This window comes from Gymnogyps californianus, chromosome 3 (genome assembly GCF_018139145.2).
Source record: "Gymnogyps californianus isolate 813 chromosome 3, ASM1813914v2, whole genome shotgun sequence".
Lineage (NCBI taxonomy): Eukaryota > Metazoa > Chordata > Aves > Accipitriformes > Cathartidae > Gymnogyps > Gymnogyps californianus.
The window spans coordinates 74,472,803-74,498,745 of NC_059473.1; the positions used below are offsets into that span (position 1 = coordinate 74,472,803).

Consider the following 25,943-nt stretch of genomic DNA (forward strand, 5'->3'; position numbering starts at 1 on the left):
GGAAGAAGTAATTGCTGTGCATATGGTGAAGTATATGCTTTGAACTCCTTTTAGAATAGGGATACTGAGCAGCAACAGTGTCAATAGGGCCCGTGTACTGCCAGGAGTGCTCCTAGCTCTGCACCAGCCTGAAGCCTGGCTGCAGCCACCGGGTGCCTCAGGTACCTGGTGTATGGGCGAGCGGGGGGGCAGCTGAGCTCTTCTCAAACAAGGCTACAATGGCAGCTCTTTCGTAACCCTTCAGGACTTTGTTAGTTAACAACAGAAGAAAAAAAAAAAAATAAAAGGTCGTACGTAACTCCAGTACTGAAAAACAAACCAACTCCCAACAGAAACCGTTTTTGCTGTGGAAAACAGCACACTGCGTGACTTCTCACTTAGGTGGGGCACGCCACACGACGCCCCCACCAGACCAGCATGTCGAGCATCTGCACCCGCCTCGTACTCCTGTCCCGGGCAGACGGGCCGAGAGTGAGGTACCGGCCACCGGCCCCAACGCGGCGGGAATCGCTCCCCGGACACGGGCGGGGCAGCCCCGCGGCCCCGGCCGGTCCCAGGGGGGCGGCTGAGGGGAGTCGCCGTGACTCTAGCGCTGAGCAGGGGAAGGGCCCGCTGTTTTCTGGGCACGGGGGTCGGCCGGTGAAGTACCGGTTGCGTGCTCCCCGCCGCGGCTGCCACTCCGTGCCGGTCCCGCACCCCGCTGTACGGGGCGGCCACTGCACGCATGCGCCAGAGGGCTCCGCTGAGGGGCGGGGACAGAGCCCGACGCCCGCCGGCGGACAGTACCACTGCGCGGCGTGGGGGTGGGCGAGGAAAGAGCTTCCTCCAAGAATTCTCTTATGGGGACTCCCCGCTGGCTCCTTCCCTGACGGTGTGTGTGAAGAAGGGACAAGGGCAGGGACAAGCAGGCGAGAGCTCGCGCTCGCTCGCACGCCTCCTCTCCGCCTCCTTCTCTACCTCGCCTCCCCCGGCGGCGGCGGATTGGGCGCGCCCCGCTTGCTGCCCCCTCCCGCTGCCGATGGTCGGGCCCGCTCGCACTGCCCGTGGCCCGGCGTCGCGAGTTCCCGCTCTCCCGCGTCCGCCTTCTCCCGCCCCCTCCCTCCCTCCCTCCGTGCCGGCTCGGCGCTCGCCTCGGCCTCCCACTCCCTCCCCCCGGCTCGGCCCCGGCGCGGCGGCCCTATGGCGTACAGTCAGGGCGGCGGCAAGAAGAAAGTCTGCTACTATTATGACGGTGAGCGGGGCCGACGCGGGAGCGCGCGCGTGTGTCTGTGTGTGTGTGAGAGTGGGGGGAACCCCTCTAACGGCCGCCTGGGCTGGCCTGCTCCCCTCCCCCGCCATTATGGGCGCCCCCTCCCCCGCGGAACGAGCCCCGCTCCCGGCTCCATGGCGGACCCGGCCGGGGGTCCCCGCCGCCTCCACCTGCGCCGCCGCGCCCCACTCCCGCCATCGGCCCTGCGCACTCGCGCCCCGCCGCGGGGCTGAGCCCCGGGGGCCGCCGGGCGAGGGGGAGGGGACGGCGGGAGTGGGGGGGGGGGGTGGTGGTGGGGTTGGAGCCGGGCGAGGTGCGGGTCGGGAAGCTGCCTGGCCTGCAGCGGAGCTGCTGCCGGGCCTGGCGGTGAATGCTGTGTCTATTGTTCCCACCCCCACCCCATACCCCCTCCAAAAAAGAAGAAAAGTTGAGACACTCCCCTTCATCCGCTAAGCATAGAGGCGTTGGAGTCGCTGCCGTGTCGAGCTCCTCCCCTGCAAAAAAAGTCTAGGCCATGTGTATCTTCGGCACCTGGCGATTCTTGCGCTGAGGCCTTCCCCTTCCTCTGGCTTTCATACAGAGATCTGGTGGGCGGAGGGGGCAGGGGGTCTCTGCCCCCCTCCCCCTCCACCCCAAACGAACACGCATCAGAGTGGAGGTTTGGCTTCCACGAGCCTCTCTTCTAGCAAAACACGAAAGTTGCATGCGTAGGTGTTTAATAATAGTGAAATTTGAGTTGCTTGCAGGCCTTCGAAGTTTGCACACTTGGCTGATGAGGACACAGTGACTTGTGATCTGCATTGTCAGTCACATCGAAAAAGTCATGAAGCTTGTGCTTAGTTTCAGATATTTGCAGCAACTTGTTTGTGGTTCTCTCTGGCCACAGCAGCGAGAACTTTTTGTTTTCTTCGTGAGTTTGCATTTGGTTTTCCTTTTTTTTACTGGGAGGGTAAACTCGTTGGTCAGATCAGTTAAGAGATTTGATTTTTTTTAAATTGCCTCCTATTGTAACAATCCTTTAAGTTGGCATCTGATACTGGTTTTGGTAGTAGCCAGGAAACAGAGGTTGAGGCTGTTTGGCCGTGGCGCTTTGGTGTTGTCACCATTTTGGAAACGAAGATGAATGGCTAAACCCACTAAGATATCAAAGGTGTCTGTTGCTGTAGCAAATCTGCCATTCTTTAGGAAAGGCAGATCTCGTGGGGCCTGTCTTGGTTTTTTTACCACACTAAAGGAGGCAGAGTGGTGGTTGCCGCCCCCTTCTCTTTGTTGCTAGCTCTGGTTCTTTGTTCAGCCTAAAGGGGAAAGGAGGCCCCTGTTAGGGATAATTTTGGTGAGGCTGGGATCTTACTTTTCCTAGGAAAGAGGAATCACTTTTTGCCTTGTTGAAAGGAAGACTGCAGTGATAGTTTAGAAGCTTTCTCTCTGCAAATGTTTGCATGGTTTTGGTTTTTTTAATCAATGTGCTTTTTTCCTTTTTTTAAATAAAGTCAGGTGACTATAGTTTACTAGATATTGATATCTTCAGTTTTTCTGTGATCCCTGGATTTTGGTACTCTGTGCTAATATCAGCCCCACTTAACAGCCAAAAACCTATACTAGTGAAGAGGGGGGAGAAACTGGAGAAGTTTGGAGGTGGCAGGATAATGGCGACTTAAAAGCAGTTGTAGCTCATGTCTTGCTTGAATATGTAGACTAGGATAAATGCAGTTAACAATAATGTAGAGAAAAGAGTATCTGTTGTAAAAGTGATTTTTAAAAAATGCTTTCTATGTGACAGAAATTAACAGCTTTGGAATGTTTTTGATGTCTTATTTGGTTTTTTTTATTGCCAAAGCCAACAGTTATTTTATACTTCTTTTGGAAATAGAGTTAGAAGAAATTTTAGAGTTAATACCTGCATTAGATATTTCTAATGCTAATTTGTGGTTCATCTGGCAATTCTGAGTATTTTGTAACTGTGTTGTACCAGTAAAGTCTTGAATCAAAGTGAGGGGAGTGTTCGAAGCCTTAAATAACCCAAAACCAAAGAATACAAAAATACCTCAAGCACACAACTGAGGTAGTGGTATATCTCCAAGGATGTCATAACTGAAGTAAATGGCCATTTTTTGTCATAATTGTCCCTCCACACATACTTTCACTCTGTTTCTTTAAAAGTATACACTAAAAAGTGTTGAAAGGTACTAGAAGACTATATGCATATCTTCTGAGACGCAATAAATTCCTACATGCTTTTTGTGAAACTCAGTGTGATTATCATCTAAAGTTGCTTTTTTAAATTAGCCTGTCACCAAGTTTTCTTGGAGTGTATTCCTGTTAACGTTTTCTGATAATTAACAGTTTTAATAGCCTTCACACTGTATGCAGAACCAATAAACTTTGGGTAGACAAAGCTTGATTTCATTTTCTGCAGTTTGTTTGTCATAGGCTGTCAGCCACATCCAGTTTGCAGAATTTGCACTGCTTGTGATCGTGCTCAGGTCAGGAATTCTGTTTAAATTTGAGCCAGTATACTATGGGAAGAACTAAACCCATACAAATTAAAATACTTTAGTCATCTTATCTGAAATATTTTTAATAAATGCTTCTAGTCTGAACATATATATATGGCCATAGCTTAGCAAAGTCTGTTCCTTACACTGCTTAGAACCATGCTAGATATGGAAGGATATTGTACCTTTTATTTTAGCCTCTCAGCATGTGTCTTCAGGTTGTTGCCACCGTCTTGCAGCATGTGGCTCAGGTAGTTCAGTGGCCTCTTCCAAAATAGGTATGTGTTGTACAGTTGCCCATAGCAATGAGGACAGGACCCAGATGGTCTTCCCACCTTTATGCTCCTATACAGCAAAGCACAGTTCTAGAGAATCACACAGCAACTAGCATGGTTACAGTTAATAAGTGTATTTATTTCATGCCAGTGCACTAGCAGTATTGTTTAGATGGCTCCTCATGCATAGGTTAATGTGGGTGTTCAAAAGGCTCTACCTTCATGAAAAATTTGAGATCTGCATCAGAATGTGGTTGGTTCCACCCATAAAGACGAGACTAAACCTGTTTTAATAGGGCTGTATGCTACTATATTCAGACATTGTTTAAGTACATTAGCACTTCTAGTTTAAGTTCATTTTATCTGCAGATGTAGGCTTTAACTGAAGTGTTCCATGGAAATTCATCAATGCTTTGTGCAGTGGCTTCCAAACATGGCAGTGGTGTCCAACCTTTGGTCAGGGCTCAGAAGTCAGAACTTTGCTAGTCTTCTGCTGTCTGCTTAATTTTAAAAACCAGAACAAAAACCCCAATCCTTCAGATGCTAGTGCAGTAATTTTAGGCCTATTTGAATAGCTGTTTGTTGGACTGATCAGTCATTGATGATCTTTCTACATTCATCTTTACATGAGTTCACCCGTTAGTATTGCAGAAGTCAATCCAAATGTAACTACTGCTATTAAGATTTTTTTCATGTGGTTTCCATTGTAGCGGTTAGGTTTCTGCACTTAGTGCAGTTCTGAAATACCTCATGATTTCATGGTAACTGTACTTAAAATAAGCAGAGATATAGTCAGTGTACATAACAATTTATCTGTATCAAAGTAACAAAGTAATATAACTTACAAGTTACAAAGTATCAAAAAAGATAAGTAAATGTCATATCTTGCTTCTTTGTTCAGGCTGTTAAGACTGTTTTGCAACGGGTTAATTTAAAGGTGTTATTTTTCTATATATCTTAGTAACTAGAGAGACTAACATACTTTTTTGGGGACATAGCAGCTTTTGTTGGTTGTGTGTTTGGCAGGCATAATTGAAGTTACTTGAGGGCATGTAGCCTCTTGTATTTTTCTATATATTAGAATATTTAACATCTGTAGACCTTGCTGAAGTCTCAGATAGAGAAGTGAGTGTCTAAAACTTGTGTTCATCAAAGGAATCATGTGGGTTTATTTTTATTTGATAGCTCTCTTCAGAATTTAGGCAAGTAACTTGTATGAATTGAGAAGTAATTTTTTTTTATATATATTTGAACCCAGAACATGACGGTGTATGTAACAACTAAATTTTCAGGTAGGTCTTCTGGTTATTTGTTGGTATCACATTTTGCATCATGTGGTGAACAGTGCAGGACAGTAAACTCATGCTAGCGTTAAATTGGCACTTTGTTCGTCCGTTTGTCTCTTTTTAGTTAAGGACTCAAGTTTTCAGAGATTATGTTGTTACTTCTCAATGTGAGACATTTAGCTAATATTTTTACTGGTATAAAGCGGTAAATTTCAGTCTTTGAAACCTTGCTGTGAAAGATTAATAGATTTGCCAACTTTCTGCATATACTACTTTGCATTTTTTCCCTTCGCTTCCTCTTTCAGTTATGTTCTTTTCTTTTGCACTTTCCATGTGCACCCACACTGATGAGTGAGATAAAATACGCTCGTAACACTTCTGTATGATTTTTACCTTTGCATTGACAAGTTTAGGATCAAGTACTCATACTATCTGCAATACTAGTCTTGTGCACTTGGCCTCACTGTACCTGTTTCTCATATATATGCATACTCTAGCCAGAGTTAGTCTGGCACTATGTGCAGAGCTTTTTAGCTCCATCAGTGAGGGAGGTGTCCTATTCCTGCACACACTAGCTCTTGGTACACCTTGCTTTTCTCCCCAAAGTACTCCAGTAAGGCTGTGATATATGAAGAAAAGATATATAGGTTTCAGGATCAGTGGATGAAGTGTTTGTACCAGGAAGGGCACCTTCTCCTTCACTGGGTAAAGGAGGGGAGACTTTTGACACCTTTGCCTTCATCACAGGATGATGTCTCCAAGATGGGTCCCCTTTGTGTTGTGATGATGGCTGGAAATCAAGGTGCTAATGAAGAAAGAGGAACCTCTTGGTACCTTTTCCTTCCCCACCCCTGCCAACATACACAGAGCAACAGTCCCTTGAAACTTAATGGGCTTTTTGTCTGTATGTTTGAATTTATTTTTTTGAGTCTAATGCCAAAACCCTTTTTTGTTCGTGATGCTAAGTCCTGAAAGATGTAAATGGTATTGCATGTTGCTAAAGTGTATTATATTGATATCTATTGTTAGTCATTACTGCTGACCTCTAATATGGAAGGATCAATATGCTTCTGCCAGATACTCACCCACAGATATTCTGTTTGATTAAATAAGCTCCCATTAAATTTACCAACTTGCCAATTCTTTTAAAAGTTCTCCTTTCTGGTAAAAAACAAAGTGAAAGTTAAAAGGTATGCTTGCTTGCTTGCTTTTTTTTTTTTTTTTTTAAGTGTATGCTGCAGTGTATGGTATGTAGAATATTCTTAATTTTGAGTCTGATTAATTGCAATATATCGAAGGATACGTTGCAGGTATATTTGGGAAGCTTGTTAATGTTTTTTTCTTTTACATAAGGGAAAATAACAGATCTTACATTTTACGTAAGATAGAAAATAATTTTTAATTGTCTGCTTCCTTATCCATCATCATTCTGAGTAAAATGTCAGTGATGACTATACAAGCTGAAGTAGTTAAAATTGAAAAGACCTGTTTAAAAAAAAAAAAAGAAAAGAAAAGGTATGAAATACATACACATTTGTTAAGCCACAGATGCATTTGGAATTAAGTTTCCTCAAAAGCATCATGTTATTGAAAGTCACTACTGTCTTAAAAATTTCAAAATTTTAAGCTCTTACTGGCTTGAAGCTTTGTAAATCTGGGACTCCACAGTAACTTCACAAAACAAAGTAGGGCTAGTAAATGGTTGGTTTCCATCTTCTAGTCATTGGTTTCAAAGAGCTGTGATAGATCTTTCCTAAACACCAAATTTGTAAGGTACTGTTTTGTAAAATGCTTGGAAATGTTTTTGCTCTCAGGAGGGAGTGTGGTTATACTCTCTTAATACCTTTTGCTCTTGACCTGCATGTGACCAAAACTGCAGGCTTGCAATAAGTATCTGCAAGACTCCAGGTCTTAGTAACTGACAAGAAGTGCTAATCTTCCACTTAAATACCTAAGCTAGGAGTAGGTCCAAGTTCTTTAAAGTTCTTAACTTAATGCTAAAACTTGGTATTTCCATTGTTATGGGATGGCTAAGAGCTAGGTGTTGAGCGATTGTTTTTCTAGATAACTTCGTCTTACATTACATTAGGTTATATCTGTTTTCGTAAGTGCCCTTACTCCTTGTCACTTTGAAAGCTGGATTTTAGAATGCTTTGAGACTTATAATCTTACTGTAATGCTTGCTTTTTCTTGGTAGTTGGTGATGCTACTGCAAGCTGACATTTTCCCTTCCTCCTGAGCTGAAGCTCATGTTGAAGAGGTGAAACTAAAGCTGTTTTGTAGCGGTGCTTCTTCTTACCTCTGACTAACAAAATTTGTAAAATAGTACGACATTGTGAAAATAGTGTTTCTTTCGTTCTCAGTGGACAAGGCAGAGCATGTTGGAGGATATGAAAGAAAAGTAAAAATTTATCGAGAAGGTAAAGTTCACTAATCCTACCAGGAAATTTGGTCAAAAAGAAAAGAAGCACTATTGTGAAGAGTTGTTACGGAATTCTCCAGCTGAAAGCCATTGACAACTGGACATACCTTTTAGGCTTGTCTGCGTTTCCAGAAACTGTTAGTTCTGTTTAAAATGGTTCGTGTCTCGGGAATGTCAGTGTTCAAAGTGGAGGCGTGTATGTTCTAACAGTACCTGAACTGGGGAGAAAACTTACTAGCCCATGATAGCAGCCATTCTTTTCTTGGAAACGAGTGTCAAAATTATCTTAATCGTGTGTCTAGTTGCTCTCCAATTTGATGGAGCTGGGCTAGTCTGGGTTAGAAAGTTATGTTAAACTACTGTGGATCTCTAGCGGCAGGTGTCTGGGGAACGTTTGTGCATGTTGTTGCAGCAATGGATCTGAAGCTAACTTCTGGAATGTAACTGCTAGGGTTAGTAGTTAAGGGCAGGCTGAGGATGGTGTCTTAAAATCAGCTCCTGCAGAATGGTAGGTTTTACTACAGCCTCTGTTGTGGTGTAATGTGGCAATGTCATCAGTAGTTTCTACTCCCCTCTTAATTCCAGTTCTGTTTCCCATTATTTTATTTTTCAGTTCTGGCCCACTATTTTCTTTACTCTTGATTTGAAACCACATCTTGTAGGCATCATTGTTCCCCCACTACTGTCTGCATGTAGTAAAGGTGTTAGAATTGGTCTCCTTTTTGCCCTCTGCTTCTGATATACAACCTTTTATGGGCAGTTTGTTTTCCTCATGGCCTTTTTGAAATAGACAGTAGTCCCTTTATCGGGTTTTTTTTGTTTGTTTGTTTCTGGAATCATACCTGCTTGCTTATCTTCTGAGAATGATTCTTTTAAGTAGCAATGGGAAGTTGTTTTGTAATATGAATTCATTTGTGTAATTGACAGGTGATATTGGAAACTATTACTATGGACAAGGGCATCCAATGAAACCTCATAGGATCCGAATGACCCACAACTTGCTGCTAAATTATGGCTTATACAGAAAAATGGAAATTTATGTGAGTATAAGCAATAGAATGTCCACTGAAGCATTTTAAGTTACTTTTAAAGGGCTTCAAGTATTCTCACACAAGTAAATGGAGAGAAGTGGAAGTGGGAATAGAAAATACTTAAATAGTGTATTCAGAGCTCTCTTACTTAGAAGTGAAGCAGTATTTTGTGACTGGTGAGGATTGTAGATTATTGTCCATGTCTGGAAGAAGTGAGGTAGAGCCCCGGTAGAGAATTTTTGCCATTATTTTTATGATTGGGGGGGTGGGGTGTTGGGGGGACATTGGGGTAACTGCACAAAGAATTAATCAAGTTGTATACTAACAACAGAGTAGCCCTTTCTTTATGTAAAACAGCACTACTATGAGTTTAACTGTTCTCCCTTCAAAGTAGATTAGATTTCTTTTGAGTTATCTGTTGTAGCAAATTGGTAGCTGATTTTGCAGGGCACTCTGATTATTTCTATAACTTGTTCTTGTTATCAGCGACCCCACAAAGCTACTGCTGAGGAAATGACCAAGTACCATAGTGATGAATACATCAAATTTCTCCGATCAATAAGGCCTGACAATATGTCTGAGTACAGCAAGCAAATGCAGAGATGTAAGTGTCAACGTTAGACTAAATCTGTGTGTACGTGCTTTGACGGTTAGCATTGTTTAAAGCTAAATATTCACCAATACAGAGGTATGAACATGGCTTAATGGTGTGGGTGGGTTAGAGAAATACTGTAACGAGTAACATGTGCCTACCTTTAGCTATGCTAATTTTGGGACTTTTCTATTAAAAGCAGCCATCTTGGCAAAAATGTTCTTTAAGCTTATGGAAGGATTTTTGCCTCCCGTTTCACAGGGTGTATTTTAGATGTGAAATAATACTCTCTGTAGGCTTAATGCACAGATTAAACTTTAGTTGTGAGCTGTTTGCAAAAGTGTCTTAAAATCTGTTCTAATGCAAAATCTTTCTGAAAAAGAATGGCTTTTAGAAGAGTAGAGAAGTAAAAATCAATGTGTGAAGAAGTCAAGAAAAGGAGTTAGTCATTCCTCTTGGAGGGAGATAGTAAAGATCGTACATTATTCACTGTTCACCCTTTCTGTTAATTTATTTCTTTAATTATAGGAATAGGCTCGAAGTACTGTTAGGAATGCAGTTTGACAGCTATTATATCAATTTAAAAGGCAGTATTGTAACCTCTTTATGATGCCTTATTCTCAGCAAATTATTTTTCCAAGTAATTGTGCATTTCTTAACATGACCTATGTTAATCAGCACTTCTTCAAAAATCTAAAAATGATCTAACTTCTTGTTAACGAGGAGACAAAGCTTCCCGTGGAAACTAAAAAGAAAAAAAAAAGATAGTTCAGCGTCATCTTAGATTATAAAGACTTTACATTGTTTTCAGTGTTTCAAATTTAGCCTGACAAAAATGAGGCAAGGGTGGAGGGGAGTAGTTAAAATGCTGAATGAACTATGCATTGCATCTGTGACTGTTATCCATGCGTATAGCAGCGCTGTTGGAATGGTGTTTCTGAAAAGTAATACATTTCTTACACAGTTAATGTTGGAGAAGATTGTCCTGTATTTGATGGCCTGTTTGAGTTTTGTCAGCTGTCAACTGGAGGCTCTGTTGGTAAGTATAGGTTGTTTGCCAGCTGTTTTGTAGCTTTAGTATGTGTATGTCAGCAACTTAAAACTTTGATAGTATATTTAAAAGTGAAGCAAATATGAGTTTGGGGTTTTTTTAATAAAGAAATAATAATCGTATGTCAGTTACAGACTGTCAAATATGGGATATATTGAGTATCTCAGTATTGGTAAGAGATCAGATCTAGGATCAACTTATTTAAAAAATAAGATACTATTTCATGTAACAGATTTGAAGGCCTTCAGAAGTTTCTGACTGCATTTCCTTTCATTTTTGTGTATATCTTTTTACAGCTGGGGCGGTAAAATTGAACAGACAACAGACAGACATGGCTGTTAATTGGGCTGGAGGACTTCACCATGCCAAGAAATCAGAGGCATCTGGTTTCTGTTATGTCAATGATATCGTGCTTGCCATCCTTGAGTTACTGAAGTAAGTTTATGATGGGAACAAGATAAAATTATAGAAAGTGTCAAATTCAAGTTCTTAAATGTTTGAAGATATGGTTTGTAATTATTATTTCAGTGAATTTTCATAGTCCATGTTGAACTCATACAGTTTCAATTAAGAAAACTCCAAGCTGTGCCCAGTTTGGCTTCAGCAAGAAGTTTAAACTAAAATACAGGCAAGCTGAAAAGATAACTAATAGGAGATAGGTTTAAAACAGATATTTAGAAGTACTTCTTTACACAGAGGATAGTGAACTTCTGGAACTTGCTGCTACAGGAGGCTGAAGGAAGCAGACGGCAACAACAGATTCAAAAAAGAGATTAGACATAATCATGGACAAGAGGTCTGTAAATGGATGTTAAAGATCCAAGCAATGATGCACCCTGTAAAACGCCATATGCTGTAATTCTAGATGGTGGGGAACTACTAGGATAGCAGACTTCAGAAAATGGATAGGCTTACATGCTTTCTGTAAATGTTAATCTCCTGTTGCTACTCATGGGGACAGAATAGTGGGCTAGATGGATCACTGCCCTGACCCCTTAGGGCACTCATTATGCTCACAATCATACACCCATTTGGTTTCTCAATATGCCTGCTTGTTTCCTATCGTTTGAGTCGTTATTAAACCAAACAGGAATATTCAGGGAAGATCATGCACTGAGCTTCCTTGGGTTGTTACATGGATGAATGTGGCTGTTATGAATAAATAATGAATAACAGCTGTGCTGCTGTGACTGCAAAATAAAAAGAGAGGAGTAATGAAAAAGTGATCGTATAATTAACTTCAAGCAGTAATACTTCACTAAAATTTCAAATCCTGAGTGTTACTTGTACTGCTTCAGGGGACTGTATCCCTTCTAATAACACACAAATCTCATTATTTTACAAAAAATATTCTAGGTATTTGACTCTTCTGAGTGGAGCAGCTGAGTCTGCTGGTGAGGGATGGGGGAAGTAGCTGTAATCTGGAAGTGTTTTTTAAAGATGGAAAAAGTTTCTGAAGACACTAACAAATAGTTAATATTAACATATTAATTAAGACATTCCTTTTAATGTACAGCATCTATTCAGGATCTGTCTCTGCAGTCTAAGAAAAGCGATATGATTTTCTGTGGTCCAGTCTTGAACTTTTTTAGTTTAACATGCATGTGAAGGAAGGAAACTTTCAAATAGTTATGGGTTATGTAACAATAGGAAACTGTCCCATTCAGTGTCTTGTTAAGCGAAAAATTTTAGCCTGCCTGCAATTATGGCTGCTCAGACTCACATTCTATAGCACTATGTAAAGCACTATGAAAATGCATCTTCTGATGTTGACAGACTTTTGTTCTTTACTGAACGACATAGAATTTAAGGAATACTTACTGTTTCCAATGCTCTGAGGCTTCAAACAACTGGTTTCTTTATCCATCTCAAATAAACTGATCTGAAACTTGCGGTATTTAAGGAAATACTAAGCAGTAGTGTAATAATTTCATGCTAATAGTAAGTATGATACACTTGGAAATAAGACTGTGCCTATCTTTACAAGTTGCAGAGGTGAAGAAGAAGAGTCAATGGAAAATAAGTATTTACATTTATTTTTTTTGCGGGCTTATGGAACGTGGGTTATTCCTGCTCCTGGCACTATGCTGTTTGAAGTGTGCACTGAGAGATGTTTTAGTGCGAACTGCGTTGGTAATTATTGAGAAGGCAGGAAGAAATGCCCTGTGAAAGGGGTGAATTCAGCAGATGTGAACAACAGAAAGTGGTGTGAATAGAAACACAAAGTATAGCTTCTATGGAGTGAGACAACTTGGGGTAAATACTGAATACATTACACACTTAAATTATTTATTTTGATAAGCTTATTTTCATTATTATCCAAACTGTACTGGATTCTAAGAGCATATGGTCACTTCAACCAAAATCATCAAAATGATCAGAGTCTTGGATTTTAGTGTTTGGTTGGGGTTTTTTCATTAGGTTTTTCCTTGTTAGGTATCAGTATATTATGAACATAATAGCTAATGATGATTTCTCGTACATTATTTTCTTTCTAGGTATCACCAAAGAGTCTTGTATATTGATATTGATATCCATCATGGTGATGGTGTTGAAGAAGCATTTTATACCACAGATCGTGTCATGACAGTATCATTCCATAAGTATGGTGAATATTTTCCGGGCACAGGGGACCTTAGGGTAAGGTTGAACATGAACTTTCTTTAGGTGATAAATTCCCTCTTAGTCTCTTCCTTGTAGATACTGTTTTAGTACTAGATTACAATAACTATGTCCAGTAATAATATACAGCAGTAAGTTTTCAGAAAATGTTAGTCTAGAGTGATAGATTTGTTGAAGAACCTTAGGAAAAAAAAATACAGTATAGTGGGGAAGTAAATCATTCACTTCTACACGAAATCAGCACCTTCACTTCTGGATAAATTGTCTGAAATTTTAGTTCAAATAATTAGTTTAGTTCACTCGGATTTTGGAAATGTCTATAGGAAGACTGTGGTATATTTATGATTATTTGTACATTTCAATTCTGCACATACAGTGAAAAGTAGCTGTTTGGAGATCACACGGCTTCAAAACTTATTTCAAATCTTAGAATAACTTCATGTCAGAGCTTTAATAGTCAAAAAGCTTTAGTTGCGACTTGAGTTTACTGTGTTCTGTTTGCCTAGTAATACAGTTGGCTCCGTTTTGGAATATTTCTTACATCGTAAAGTGCGTGTGGAGTTCTCATGATGCTCACTGCTGAAGAACTTCAGCAGGCCCCACAGACGAGTGTGTACTAAGTCTTATAGCTAGCTTGGGGGAGGGAGCATTGGCCTGTGAAGAGCTATCATTTAAGCTGTTGTAGAATCTCTGGCAAAGCTGAGAATGGAAACCAGTTTTCCTGGCCCTTCATACTAATTTTAAGTTGGTCATTCCTTGTGTTAGGCTCTTGTCCATTAGAACAGGAAATTGTTCCACTTTACAACTTCAAAGAGTATTTCAAGTATTAGGATTAATATATTCCTAGCTTCAAACTCTTACATGAAACCTCTTTTTCTCAGAGGCGCTCCCAGGATAAGTCACTCCTCTGGTATTAGCAACTTTGTACATTAGTTTGTACATATAATTAGTAATTTTTTAAAAAATTGTAAACACTTCTAAAGATGACCTGCAAAAATGCTGCGTTGGGAAAGAATTCACTGTTTTCCTACTATCTTTAAATTGATTGAAGAGATGCAGATATTTGTGTTTCTGCTAATATTCCCAAAATGGGTGCTCCCCAGTGTGCTGATGATACCCAGAGGACACAGGAGTAAATGAAAGTTGAGCTTTAAATCAGTGGGGTGCTAAGCGTTCATTTCAGTGTGATTGTTGGAGCTGAATGTTATTACGATTGTTAGATTCTGTTAAACTGTGTTCTAAATTGATTTAGGTATAAATCAGATTAGACAGTGTTTTTATCCATGTGGTTTAACTTGACTGGCCACAAGGTGGTAGTGGTGCTTCAAACAAAAAGCAGCTCAGACCAGGATGTTTATCATGACAAGCTGTTGTTGCTGAATTTGGCTAGAATTTTTTTTGAGGGGTTAGATATCTTGGCTTTTTAGAAACAGCACTTCCCGTTGACAGAGAAGTTTATGGACTCTTCACCTCACCACACCCAGGACAAAGAATTTAAAGATAACCCAGTTGAAATAAATAGAAGAATATCGTATGTTATTAGAGGGTTTTTTTAGCACAGTGTCAGTGACAAACAGTACCTCAGGCATAGTAACTTTTATTCTGTGCTGCTAGCTAGTATTTTGAAATGAGCATTGTCTGCATACAGACTTCAGCAGGCTTTATTGCAATTATTACATCCCCGTAGGAAAAAAAAACATTAGCTTTTTCCTATCTCCAGAGCTTGCAAAACTAATTAAAGGGAGAACTAATTCTCTGAAAAGTCAGTGTTCCTTCTCGAGGCCAGTTTTGTGCTTGCTTCTGCTCAACTTGATCTGCCATTGCTGGTTATTTACATCAACAGCCAAGTCTTATCTTTGTTTTTGTCAGTGGGCTTCGTTCAAGCTTGTTTCTGTAATTCTTTAGTTGGTTGGTCTAGTTTGCTAATCAGGTTACGCTTATTTGATGCGGAAACAAACCATGCATCAGGTGATGATTTTGTGATTGCAGCTCCGTCAATGTAGCTGAATCTCATGGAGGTTGTCTAGTTCAGCTGCATTCATCCATTTTCTACTGAAGGTATTATGCAGTCTGAACTTCCAGTGTCCTTAGTAAGTTATTTGACTTTCTATACATCTTAGATGATAGCACTAATCTTGTCTTATATATATGTAGATAGGTCAGTTGAGATTGTAGTGCTAGGGAGAGGCCCAGGTTCTGTGAGGAAATTTGATCTGTTGACGAATGGGCAACTACCAGAATGCTATATTGTTTCTTTAGTGTTTATAACCAATGCAAGTCTCAGTTACAAAAAACATCTGTTGAGTAGCTCAGGCTGGAAAGCAATTACCCTCTTTAGTGGGAAATTGTGTGAACATTTGGGTTTGTTATGTTTTGGAATGAGATCGATTTAATGATTACTTTTTTTTTTTTTTTTTAAATCTGGAAAGCAAGACGCTAGCACCTCAGAAAAATCGGCATCTGAAAGCCTAGGTGATTCACTTTGGATTCACTTTGGGAGATTCTGGCTAACTGTCATGCTCCAAATCACCCAGAGTTAAGTTCAGCAGGGGTATTCAGTTTCACTAATCTTGCGATACTATGAAATGTTAATAATGTGCTGGAAGAAAAAAAAGTCAACTGTTAACATTGTGCCTATGCTGCATTGGGCCATTCATCCCTGTCCCCATGTCTGTCCGTTCCCTCCCCCACCCCCCCCCCCCCAATAAAAGATAGTTACTGGAAATAACACATTACTGTTGCATTCACTGCTAAGGAGGCTTTGTTCAGGAAAAGGAAAAAGTCCATGACTCTTTCAATAGCTAGTGTTGAGAAGTTTAGTATTTGTATTGCTGGGCCATCCTAGTTTTTCAAGGATGTTGGACCTGAAGTGTGCTCTTCCTGCAGAGCTGCTGTTTGATAATAGTTTACAGCCAAACTGAACAGGTTAAATCTTACTGTCTTCCCCACTGCACCTATTAGTGGCAGAGAACTACTGTGTAAACTGGATCAGTTTCTGTCTGTCTTGGTGATGAGATAAAGGGAAGAAATGGGAACGTGTGGCAAGCAGGGATCTTTAGGTTTTAAGCTGATCATCAAAACAGAAGTGGATGGATTCAGGGTTTATTCACTCGAATTTTTTTTGCAAAGACTCTTTTCTTTTAATACATATGTTGTCTAGGAAAGCTGGTAAGATAGACTACTACGGTTCCTGCCTTGGCACCTGATGGAACTAGGAATAATCTGCAAGTTCATTTTTTTGTTTAAAAAGTCTCAATTTCTTCAAGGGCACCTATAAGTGGCCTCTGTTTGATTTTTCTTCTCTCCCTTTTGCTGCAGCTAGTTCTTCATCCTATGTTTGGAGCAAAGAATATGGTTTTAAAAACCTTCTTAAGTCCAAACCTTCTGTACAGCACCGAAAACATGCGTATCACCTTGCTCTTCTCGGTTTTCTTGCTTGGTTTTGCTTAACTATTTTTAGCGGGCTAAACTGATCAGTTATGTTTTGTCTTTTTGTCTTAAATCTTTGAATTAAAAAATCAAGTGTACTTACTGGAAATTTAGTCTTGGTGTACAACTCCTACACTCCAAAATGATTTTGTGGGAAAATGGGAATCAAGTAAGGTACTTCGCCTCTTTTCCCTCGCAGACATGAATAATGGTACAAAATAGCTCAGCAGACTTGTGTAGACTTTTTTCCATGATACCATCATGTGCTTCTATGTTTGTAATAAAGCATTTGTCATCTTTGCTTATAGGACATTGGTGCTGGAAAAGGCAAATACTATGCTGTCAACTTTCCAATGAGGGATGGTATAGATGATGAATCATATGGACAGATATTCAAACCAGTGAGTACTTTTTTTTTTTTTTTTAAGCTCTCTGGAAAGATACTAGTTTCATTTTGTGGATTTATTTTCATAATGTGAATGAACAACTTGCTGTTTTATATTGGTTATAGATTATATCCAAAGTAATGGAGATGTACCAGCCCAGTGCTGTGGTATTACAGTGTGGAGCAGATTCACTGTCTGGTGACAGGCTGGGATGCTTTAATCTTACTGTTAAAGGTAAGCAGAAAAGTGTTTGTTTGTTTGTCCATAACTTTTTATTTAGTAGAAACCTCTACCCTTCATACTATTTTTCAAGACCCTTTCATGATGAGGACTGGAGTCACAAAGATTTTGTTCATTACTATCGTTAATCACCTCTTTCTTTGCTATACAGGGATGGCCAAAAGAAACCCAGAAGTTGCCTCTTTCTTTCTGTCCGTCTAAAAAAGTTAAGAAGCTTGGTTTTCCATGTTCTTTCTAGCCACTGAAGTGATTCCCTTTCTTCTACGCACAGGCTTTCTGTAGCTTCAAAGCACCGTTCTGGAATGACAGGACGACAACAGTCGTCCTACTGCAACACTTACTATGATGGGCAAATAACAAAACTAGTGGTTCACTTAGTAGGACTACAGATACTAAACATCAAACACCTTGTTGGGCATAAAATAGGTATTACTGAAATGAGAATACTCACTGTATTGTTGAAGTTATAGTGGTGTTTGTTATACTGAGCCTTATGTAAACATTCCTTTTTATTAACTTTTCTAGAATTAATTTATGTTAGTATTACTTACACTTCTACCCAAAAGCACGAGTCTCAAAATTGGGATGCGATGTTAATTTAGCAAACAACATAAACATTAGTATTATTATTAATACTTTTAAATTATTATTATTTATTTTTATTATTATTTAAGTGATAAAATGTTAAATGTATGTTGAACTTTTGGTAAGCCTTGAATCCAGCCTGTTTGAATCCTTTATTTTCTGGGTTTTCTTGGTTTTGTGTTTTCTTAATGAGGCAGTTAGGGTTTTGTAGGCAACAAAATTCAGTATAGTGTCTGTCGGGTCTGCAGTGTTTCAGGGTTCTTTTCTTGATTTGCACCAGGTGGCAAAGCTACTTCAGTTGCCTATACAGCTCAGATTTTTTTTTTCCATCTTACATATCTTGGAAACAGAGAGCTGCTGCCTCCTACAGATGCCTTTCAGTATGCTGTATCTCCCTGGAGTGTGTACTGTCTTGGCACCAGTTCACTCTGTAAGCAAGACTTAGCAACCTCTAATACAGGTTCAAATTTAGAAGTAGAAAGGACCAAGTACTGATTTGCTGTTTTCCCTTCTTCCCCTGTTGCATTTGACTGAAAAATTGTCCCTAGATTTGTCACTGTATATCGACATCAGTTATGAAAAGACAAAACACTAAACATTCTAAGAGCATTTTAGAACAGCAGTGATAGACCATCATGCAAAATCTCTGAAGACTGGCGTGGATAACGTTCGATGTATTTTGTGCATTTCTTATCTGTAGGTCTTGACTTCTTGTGAGGTTGTGCTTAGCTCTAGGGGGAGACAGTTCCGTTTTACTTGAATCAATTCAGTTCTCACTTGATAAGTGCGACTACATATGTGTAATTAAATAGTTCATTATATATTTTTCTGTTTAATAGATATTTTGCATATATTGTCAACTCTTTTTGTGTTTGACAGGTCATGCTAAATGTGTGGAAGTTGTAAAGACTTTTAACTTGCCATTGCTGATGTTAGGAGGAGGAGGATATACGATTCGTAATGTTGCTCGATGCTGGACGTATGAAACTGCTGTTGCCTTAGATTGTGAAATTCCTAATGGTAAATATTAATACCCAAATTAATATTTTATTAAGAAATAATCGTGGGAGGGCTTAAGAGAACAGATAGCAAATATTTTTATAGCTAACTGTAATGCATCAGTTTAGAATAAACTATGTAGAAAGTTACCGTTAGGATTCAGCCAATAAATTTTCAATAGCTTATGCACTAAATAAACTTAAGCATTTGGGGCTTTTTTTAATGCCTCAGCAAAAGCTTTAAATGATTGGATCATTTTTTGGAAAATTCAAAACATGTAAAACTTATGGAACCTTACTTGTAACTATTTTTAATATGAATGTCATCAGTATGATATAATATATACTGTGTTTAGATTGTAACAGCGTAGACCTGCGTAAGTTGGGCACCACGGACATGGTATTCATAAGAAATTAACGAGTGTGCAAGTGTCCATTTTACATAGTAAAACAACTGTTTCTTTATTGTATCTATGACTTAAAAGTAACTGTGAAAGTGTATGGACTTCCACTCTTCCATTTGACTCAATTTTGGCTATACAAGCTATCTTAAAAAAAATTAAAATCAAAAAAGCAATAGTAGACTTCTTTCGAATAGTTGAATAGTGAAGTAATTTCTCTGAGGAAGATCCCCAAAGATCCTGCACTCCCTTTACTTCTGGCCAAATACGCTTCTGGACATGTTTTTGGAATGCCTTTTTATAAAATTGGTATTTGGACTGGTTTGTTGCACATCAGTCACTGGCAGTTTTCATGTTGGACTGCAGCTTTTGCTGATAACCTTTTGCTATTCATGTATCTCTTGCTGGATTCATAGTATTTCTGTCTGACTTCAGTGGAATGCTGTTGTCAGTGAGAAAAGAATATTTGGACAGTACCTTTCAAGATGTATATTTGCCATCTTGCACGTCAATATATATTCTTTGTCAGCCAAAGCTTTTGAAGAGACAGTAGTATTTCCTTATCTTGGGACTTTTTTTCCATTAGCATGTCCCATTCAATGGATATATATGATGTTTTCTGGATTTTTTTTTTAACATTCCTCTCAACTTTGTGGGTCCCTGTCATCTTTAATTGGTTCTGAGAAATAACAGTGCATTTCAAAATGTTGCAATAGCAACTTAATCTTCCTGTCTCCTTTCTATCCACCTAATAAGATTGCTTATCCTGTAATAATCGTGAAGAAACAAGACAAAGGGTTCAATTAGAAGTGGATTTCAGTGTCTTATTTCTTAAGGGTTCTGCGTTTTTTAGATTTCTGTTGCTTTAGCTGGGAAGATACAGTCATATTTAATATAAAATACTACCATTTTCCTGGATGTGAAGTCTTCATCGGCTTCATTTTGGTGATTAGATGTTCCAGTCAGGGGACCATTATCTGTGAAAATAGAAAAAGCGGGGGAAGGGGGGAACGGACAGACACAGGCGTCACTAAACCAATGTACAGCACTTACCATGGATATTAAACTGCTGTGATCTTCAGTCTAGTAATAAGTATTATATGTTTTACTGAAGGAATATTTTGAATGGCTCACTTAAACCTTTCAAACTGGACTAACTTTGAAAACAGCTATAAGAAATCATCAGTTGATCTTCTCTTTTCTGCAGAAGTACCATTTTTAATTATTTTATCAAATTGGTTACTTATGTTGTTCCAGTGTATAAAATTCTGACAAAACTACTGTTGTATTTAAAATGTTTAAAATCTTTTTTGGGTCACAAAGTTCTCTTTTGTGTTTTGGTTTATAGAGTTGCCATACAATGACTACTTTGAGTATTTCGGACCAGACTTTAAGCTTCATATTAGTCCTTCAAATATGACTAATCAGAATACACCAGAATATATGGAGAAGATCAAGTAAGTAGCGATTACCTTATCTATCAAGTAGGTCATATGGGTCACATTTCTCCAGAGGTTTAATTATTAGGCAGTTTTGAAAACTGTATGCCTTTCTCTGTTACACACTAAAAATAAGTACTGAATAGATTTCACATTTTTAATTTCTGTCAGAAGAGGGATTTTTAGAAGTTCCTACGACAGTATGTATGCTTATGAAGTCCTATGACTATAAATATGAAAATTTAAGACCCAGCTTGGATTTTTGCTTTTTCCAGCAACTAAAGAGATGCCTGGTTTAGTTGGCTTCCCATTCTAATTTTGTAGAAAGTTTATCCTGCCAGGAAAGAAGGTGATGCTGTGACGATTAGGATTTCTACTTCTCAGCTCGGTGTCTAAACGTGAATTATAGATATATTATCATTCTTTGTAGCTGTCAGCTTTAAAAATAAAAAGTAACATGTGATCTCGGACATCCAAAACTGTGGAAAGATAGTGATACGTGTGCAGGCAATTGAGTGACTGTGGTTTAACAAACTCACAAGGTTTGAGAAGTGCTCATTGCCAAGCTATAGCGGGTATGTGTTTTTAGCCTGTGCTACTTTTGATACTTAGTTTATTCCTCTTCACATCCTGAAGTTTTGATTGTAAACAAGTATTTTACTTCAGGGATGGAGTAATGCATACATACAATCAATTCTGTCCTCAACGGATAAGAGAGAATTGGTTAGCCTGAAGTACTCTTTGCTTACTGTGGCTTGTCCCTGCTCTGGGTTTAAAAGAATAAACCCCCACCCCTGCCCCAAGTTTAACAGGTTGTTAACGATGCACAGGAATTCTTTTGGTTACTAAAATAGCTGAATAAAGATGTGAAGCTAGCTGTGTAAGTTTGCCAGTACTGCTTTAACCTGTAAAACTCACAAATTGCAAAATTTACCAAAGCGGTTAAAATACTAATTCTTGAAGTGCTTGGTGTATAGACTGTGATTGGTGTTCATAACACAAATATATAAATCACAATCAAATGAAAGGGTTTTAGTTTTTAATAATGTGCAAGGGGGGGAGAAACCCCACCTATTTTTCATTGATGCAATTCTACAAAATTTCTTTGTAGTAATATAGTGCTCCAGCTGGTGATCTGCCAGGCTGCTTGCTGTGTATTGCATATTGTTGAGCTTCCGTGGTGCGAGTAGGCTGCAAAACTTGCTTGCTCTTTAACACATCCCTGGGCACAAATCGTGTGTTTTGTATTGACAGAGATACAATCTCATATCCTCATACTAGCACCCACAAGAAGAGCAATGACCCATCATTTCAGAGAATCCTCCTTCAGTTAGTTTTATGTTTTCCCAGAGACTTAGCTTTAGGGGACTCCCTGGATTGGCAAAACTGCTTTGCCAGGTCATGTGATTTCAACAGAGGCAAAGACTGTAAGGATTCTGAAAAAACACCAGTTGCCCTTTAGCTCTTCAAATTGTGCAGAAGGATACTAAGATAGTTGTTACAAATGCTGATATTTGACGCTTGCCAAACCTTTCTCTCTACTTGGACTTCTTTGGAATGGTAGTTTTGAGTCCCAAGAGAAGCCCAGTGTCCTTCCTGTTCCTGTACGTGGTACTTTGGAGTGTGGGGTCCATCGCATCAGGTTGCTTAGACAGGAGAGAACTTCTCTCCATTCTCCCTGAAACAGCCAATAAAGAATCTTATCCAGATGGATCGCTTTTGACCCTGACGTCGTTGCTGCGCACAGTTGGGTAGTCTTCATGCTTTAAGTGTCTGACTTACTTTCTAAGAAACTAGAAGATAGTTTATTATCCAACTTGATGCTCTAGCTTATTATAAACAGAGTAATACTGTCACTTGGTTCAGCCCAAGTGGGCAGTATGTGTGCTGACCCTGTGGGGAACTGAAGATTGAATTTGATTGAAATAAGTGTTTAAAAAGTTCAAAGAAAATTATGTTCAAGTACAGTGTGGATACTAATGATCTGTTAGGGATGGAAAACTTTCTGAACTTGGCATACCTTTTTGTTGGTTTTTTTTTTTAAATGAAACAATGACTCTAAAGCAAATCAGGTTAACTTTGAATGCAGAGTTTTCAGAATTTAATACAAAATCCAAGGAAATGCTACTTCTGTGTAGTAATAACTTTCCTTGTATGTTACTTGCAGGCAACGCTTATTTGAAAATTTGCGCATGTTACCTCATGCACCTGGTGTACAGATGCAGGCCATTCCTGAAGATGCTGTTCATGAAGACAGTGGAGATGAGGATGGAGAAGATCCAGACAAACGCATTTCTAGTAAGAAATATCTTTTCATGATAGAGCATGTCCAAGTAGAGTCTTTTTAGATTTAATTGTTCAGAACCTTATTCCTAGTAGTGCAGTATTGGAAGACTGGCAGTTTTGTTTCCTGAGTAAAAAATTTTGCCACTGGTCTGCCAGTTTGCTGTTCGTAAGGTGGCATCTGTGCACAAATCTGAACCTGTTAAAGGGGTCTAAAGAAGTGCTGAAAGGATGTGGGTTTTGGCATCTTATGAAACAGTCTGACTATTTCAAATCTAAAACAGATACTCCAGAAGTCTCAGGTGAATTTTAACTAAAGAAATACAGGACTTAGCTTCTGTCTTTTCCTATTCACAAAAAAAGTAATGTTCCCCTTTGATGTAAAGTAAAATACTGTGTTTTCAAAAAAATTCTTTTATTTGCTTTTTTGTTGAGAGAGAGAGGTTTTCCATACTTGCAACACTACCCTTCACTTTATTACCGTTAGCCTTTGTATGGACAATGAGTTATTCTTCAGCTATAGCTAAGAGTTTCCTGCTACATTTAACTGTTTTTGATGGTGATTGGAATAATTCTATAATCTTATTGGTGCACTGTCCATTTTCTGAACTGTTGAAACCATAATGTTTTCTCCTGTGGTTTAGTTTTCAGTATTTGAAATTCATTTGATACATGTTAAAATACTCCCACCCTCCCCCTGTGTCTCTGCAAAGCTATTTTCGGAAGTCATTGTGAGAGTCCCAGAGTATCTTGAAAGATAGTATTTTTATCCATAATTTAGTTCATCAGCATTAAATGATTACAGTATATCATTACTCATTCTTAATTTGATAGTTCTTTTTTATTAGGCCTATTGTAGTTGAACTTTACGCTCAATTAATTTCATAACTCTGAATCCTAGTTCGAGCATCTGATAAGCGCATAGCCTGTGATGAAGAATTTTCAGATTCTGAAGATGAAGGGGAAGGTGGACGACGAAATGTTGCAGATCATAAGAAAGGAGCAAAGAAAGCCAGGATAGAGGAAGACAAAAAAGAGACGGAGGACAAAAAAGCAGGTAGGACTCTGGTGTGATTTCATCCTATATTTTAGAACTGCAAATGTCAGTTCTGCCAGGAGAAAGATGCGTTTTTCTATTAATAGTTAATTAGCTGTTGAGGTGGTGATTTATTTTTTCCATCATATTTAAAGCATCTATTTTAAATTAATCAGTTTCAAGATACAGCTATTCACACTAGAATAGTATTTTCAGCCAAGGATTATTGTTGCTTCCCCACAGGCTTGAAATCTTAGAGCCAGGGATTTGTATAGCTTAATGAAGATAGGGATAAAAACGGTTCTTGCTTTAAATACGTTAGACAAAGAGTTTGTTCCTGTTTGCTTTTGTGGGGTGAGCCAACTAGTTTTCTCTAAAACAGAAGCTGGATAGGGTTCTGGGGATAGTGTAATTCCAAGGACTCTCGACTTTCCCAAGAACAGGCTACATCTTAGGAGGTAAGACTACCACAAGGAGGTCTGGGGAAATCCAGGTCTCATTAATGCGTACCATCATTATGGCCAGTCAAGAGAGATTTGCCTTGAGGTGTTTTGAATCACTTGGCATTGTGCCCAGATCACTCTCTTGGATGGATGCATTTAACATGGTATGTTAATATGGAACCAGTGACTTCTTTTAAAAGCTAGTTCCCCCTGGCTAGGAGTACATACAAAAAAATATAACTTGGTCATGTTTGTTTTTCTTCTGAAGTATTTTAAGGTTTTCTTACATCTTTTGGTATATTTAAAATCTTGTTATTTTTCAGATGTTAAGGAGGAGGATAAATCCAAGGACAGCAGTGGTGAAAAGACAGATGCCAAAGGGTAAACGCTAATTAATTAATAAAGAATGTCACCTTTGTGAAGAGTGTTCGTTAAATGAATACTTTATAATATTTAAGTTCTGTAGGGATCACTTTCAATTCCTCATAATACTAAATATTTTAGACTCATGACAGTAGTAAATCAAAATTGCATTTCTAAAAGAGTTAATTGAAAAAATGAAACAACTTAACAGTTTATTTTTGCCTTTGTACAGAGCGAAATCAGAACAGCTCAGCAATCCTTGAACAAAAGATAGCCTCTCGTCAGTTGCAGAACATAATGCTAGAGTTGGAGAATACCTAAAAGAAGGAAAGTTTTCGTATTGAGAGAGACTGCTGATTTCATTTTGTACTATTTGGCATGGACCGTATTTATTTTCAAACGGCTTTGTTCTGGTTTTTGGCAAGTTGTATTGTGAGTTTTCTAATTATGAGGCAGAAATTCCTTTCTTCACCATGCTTTATGTAATAGTATTTAAAAATGGATGTGAGTTATTATGTTAAATGTCTAAACTGATCTATTAAAGTAATTTGCCTTTCCTGAGCTGATTTTACCTTTTTTGTAATTTTATCTTTATTAAAAAAAAAAAAAAATTGTACTTGCTTGTCTTTTGTCCATCATTGAACTACGAAGAGGAAAAACCCCGTATAAATTAAGCAGACTTATCAGTGAGTAGCTAGTGGATTTAAATGGACAGCTGGCAAACACGCAAGTTGAACTGTGGTGCTTGCATTGACTCCACACATTTCAGTGGCTTCTGCATGGGGTGCAAACAAATGTACGGGAATACGAGTACTTGAGATTTGAACAGGCTGAATAAACGGGTGAAGAGATGTTGGAATAAAGTAGTTGTATGAACTCGCGTTTTAATGTAAAGGTTTAAAACTGCAGTCGCATGCCTTGTACTGTCCAAGAACCTTTCGCACCATCAGAATCTACCCAAAAGACTGATTCATTTGCTGTTCATGAAATTTGTATATGGTCATCTTTCAAAGCTTGCAAGATAGGAAGTGAAAGTTTGGGTTTAACTTATAACCCATTCTGATTTTTTACAACTATGAGCAACATACAGCTTTGTCGCCCTTAAAAATAAAGGGGTTTATTGCCTGTCACCTTCTTTGATTCATTAGTTAGTTCTGGTGCCTGAATTGAAACAGAGACGTGAGTGTACACATTCCTCTTTTTTTTTCTTTTTTTTTTTTTTTCTTTCTCAATCTACAACACTTGTCTTATAGGCTGACATTTAATGAAATGCACAAACTTTGGTATCAACATTTCAGAGCAGTGAGAACAGAAGTT

General features: G+C 38.9%; 1 protein-coding gene across 1 annotated transcript; it reads left to right on the forward strand.

Moving 5' to 3' along the window:
- Positions 1-935: 935 nt before the first annotated feature.
- On the forward strand, positions 936-25,236 carry HDAC2 (histone deacetylase 2). Its single transcript, XM_050894202.1, has 14 exons — positions 936-1,231; positions 8,655-8,767; positions 9,245-9,362; positions 10,315-10,389; positions 10,698-10,836; positions 12,900-13,041; positions 16,761-16,853; positions 16,964-17,072; positions 18,543-18,683; positions 20,411-20,519; positions 22,669-22,799; positions 23,686-23,841; positions 24,587-24,644; positions 24,859-25,236. Exons 1-14 carry the CDS (start codon positions 1,180-1,182, stop codon positions 24,887-24,889), a joined length of 1,467 nt encoding a protein of 488 aa, XP_050750159.1. The 5' UTR covers positions 936-1,179; the 3' UTR covers positions 24,890-25,236.
- The last annotated feature ends 707 nt before the right edge of the window (positions 25,237-25,943 follow it).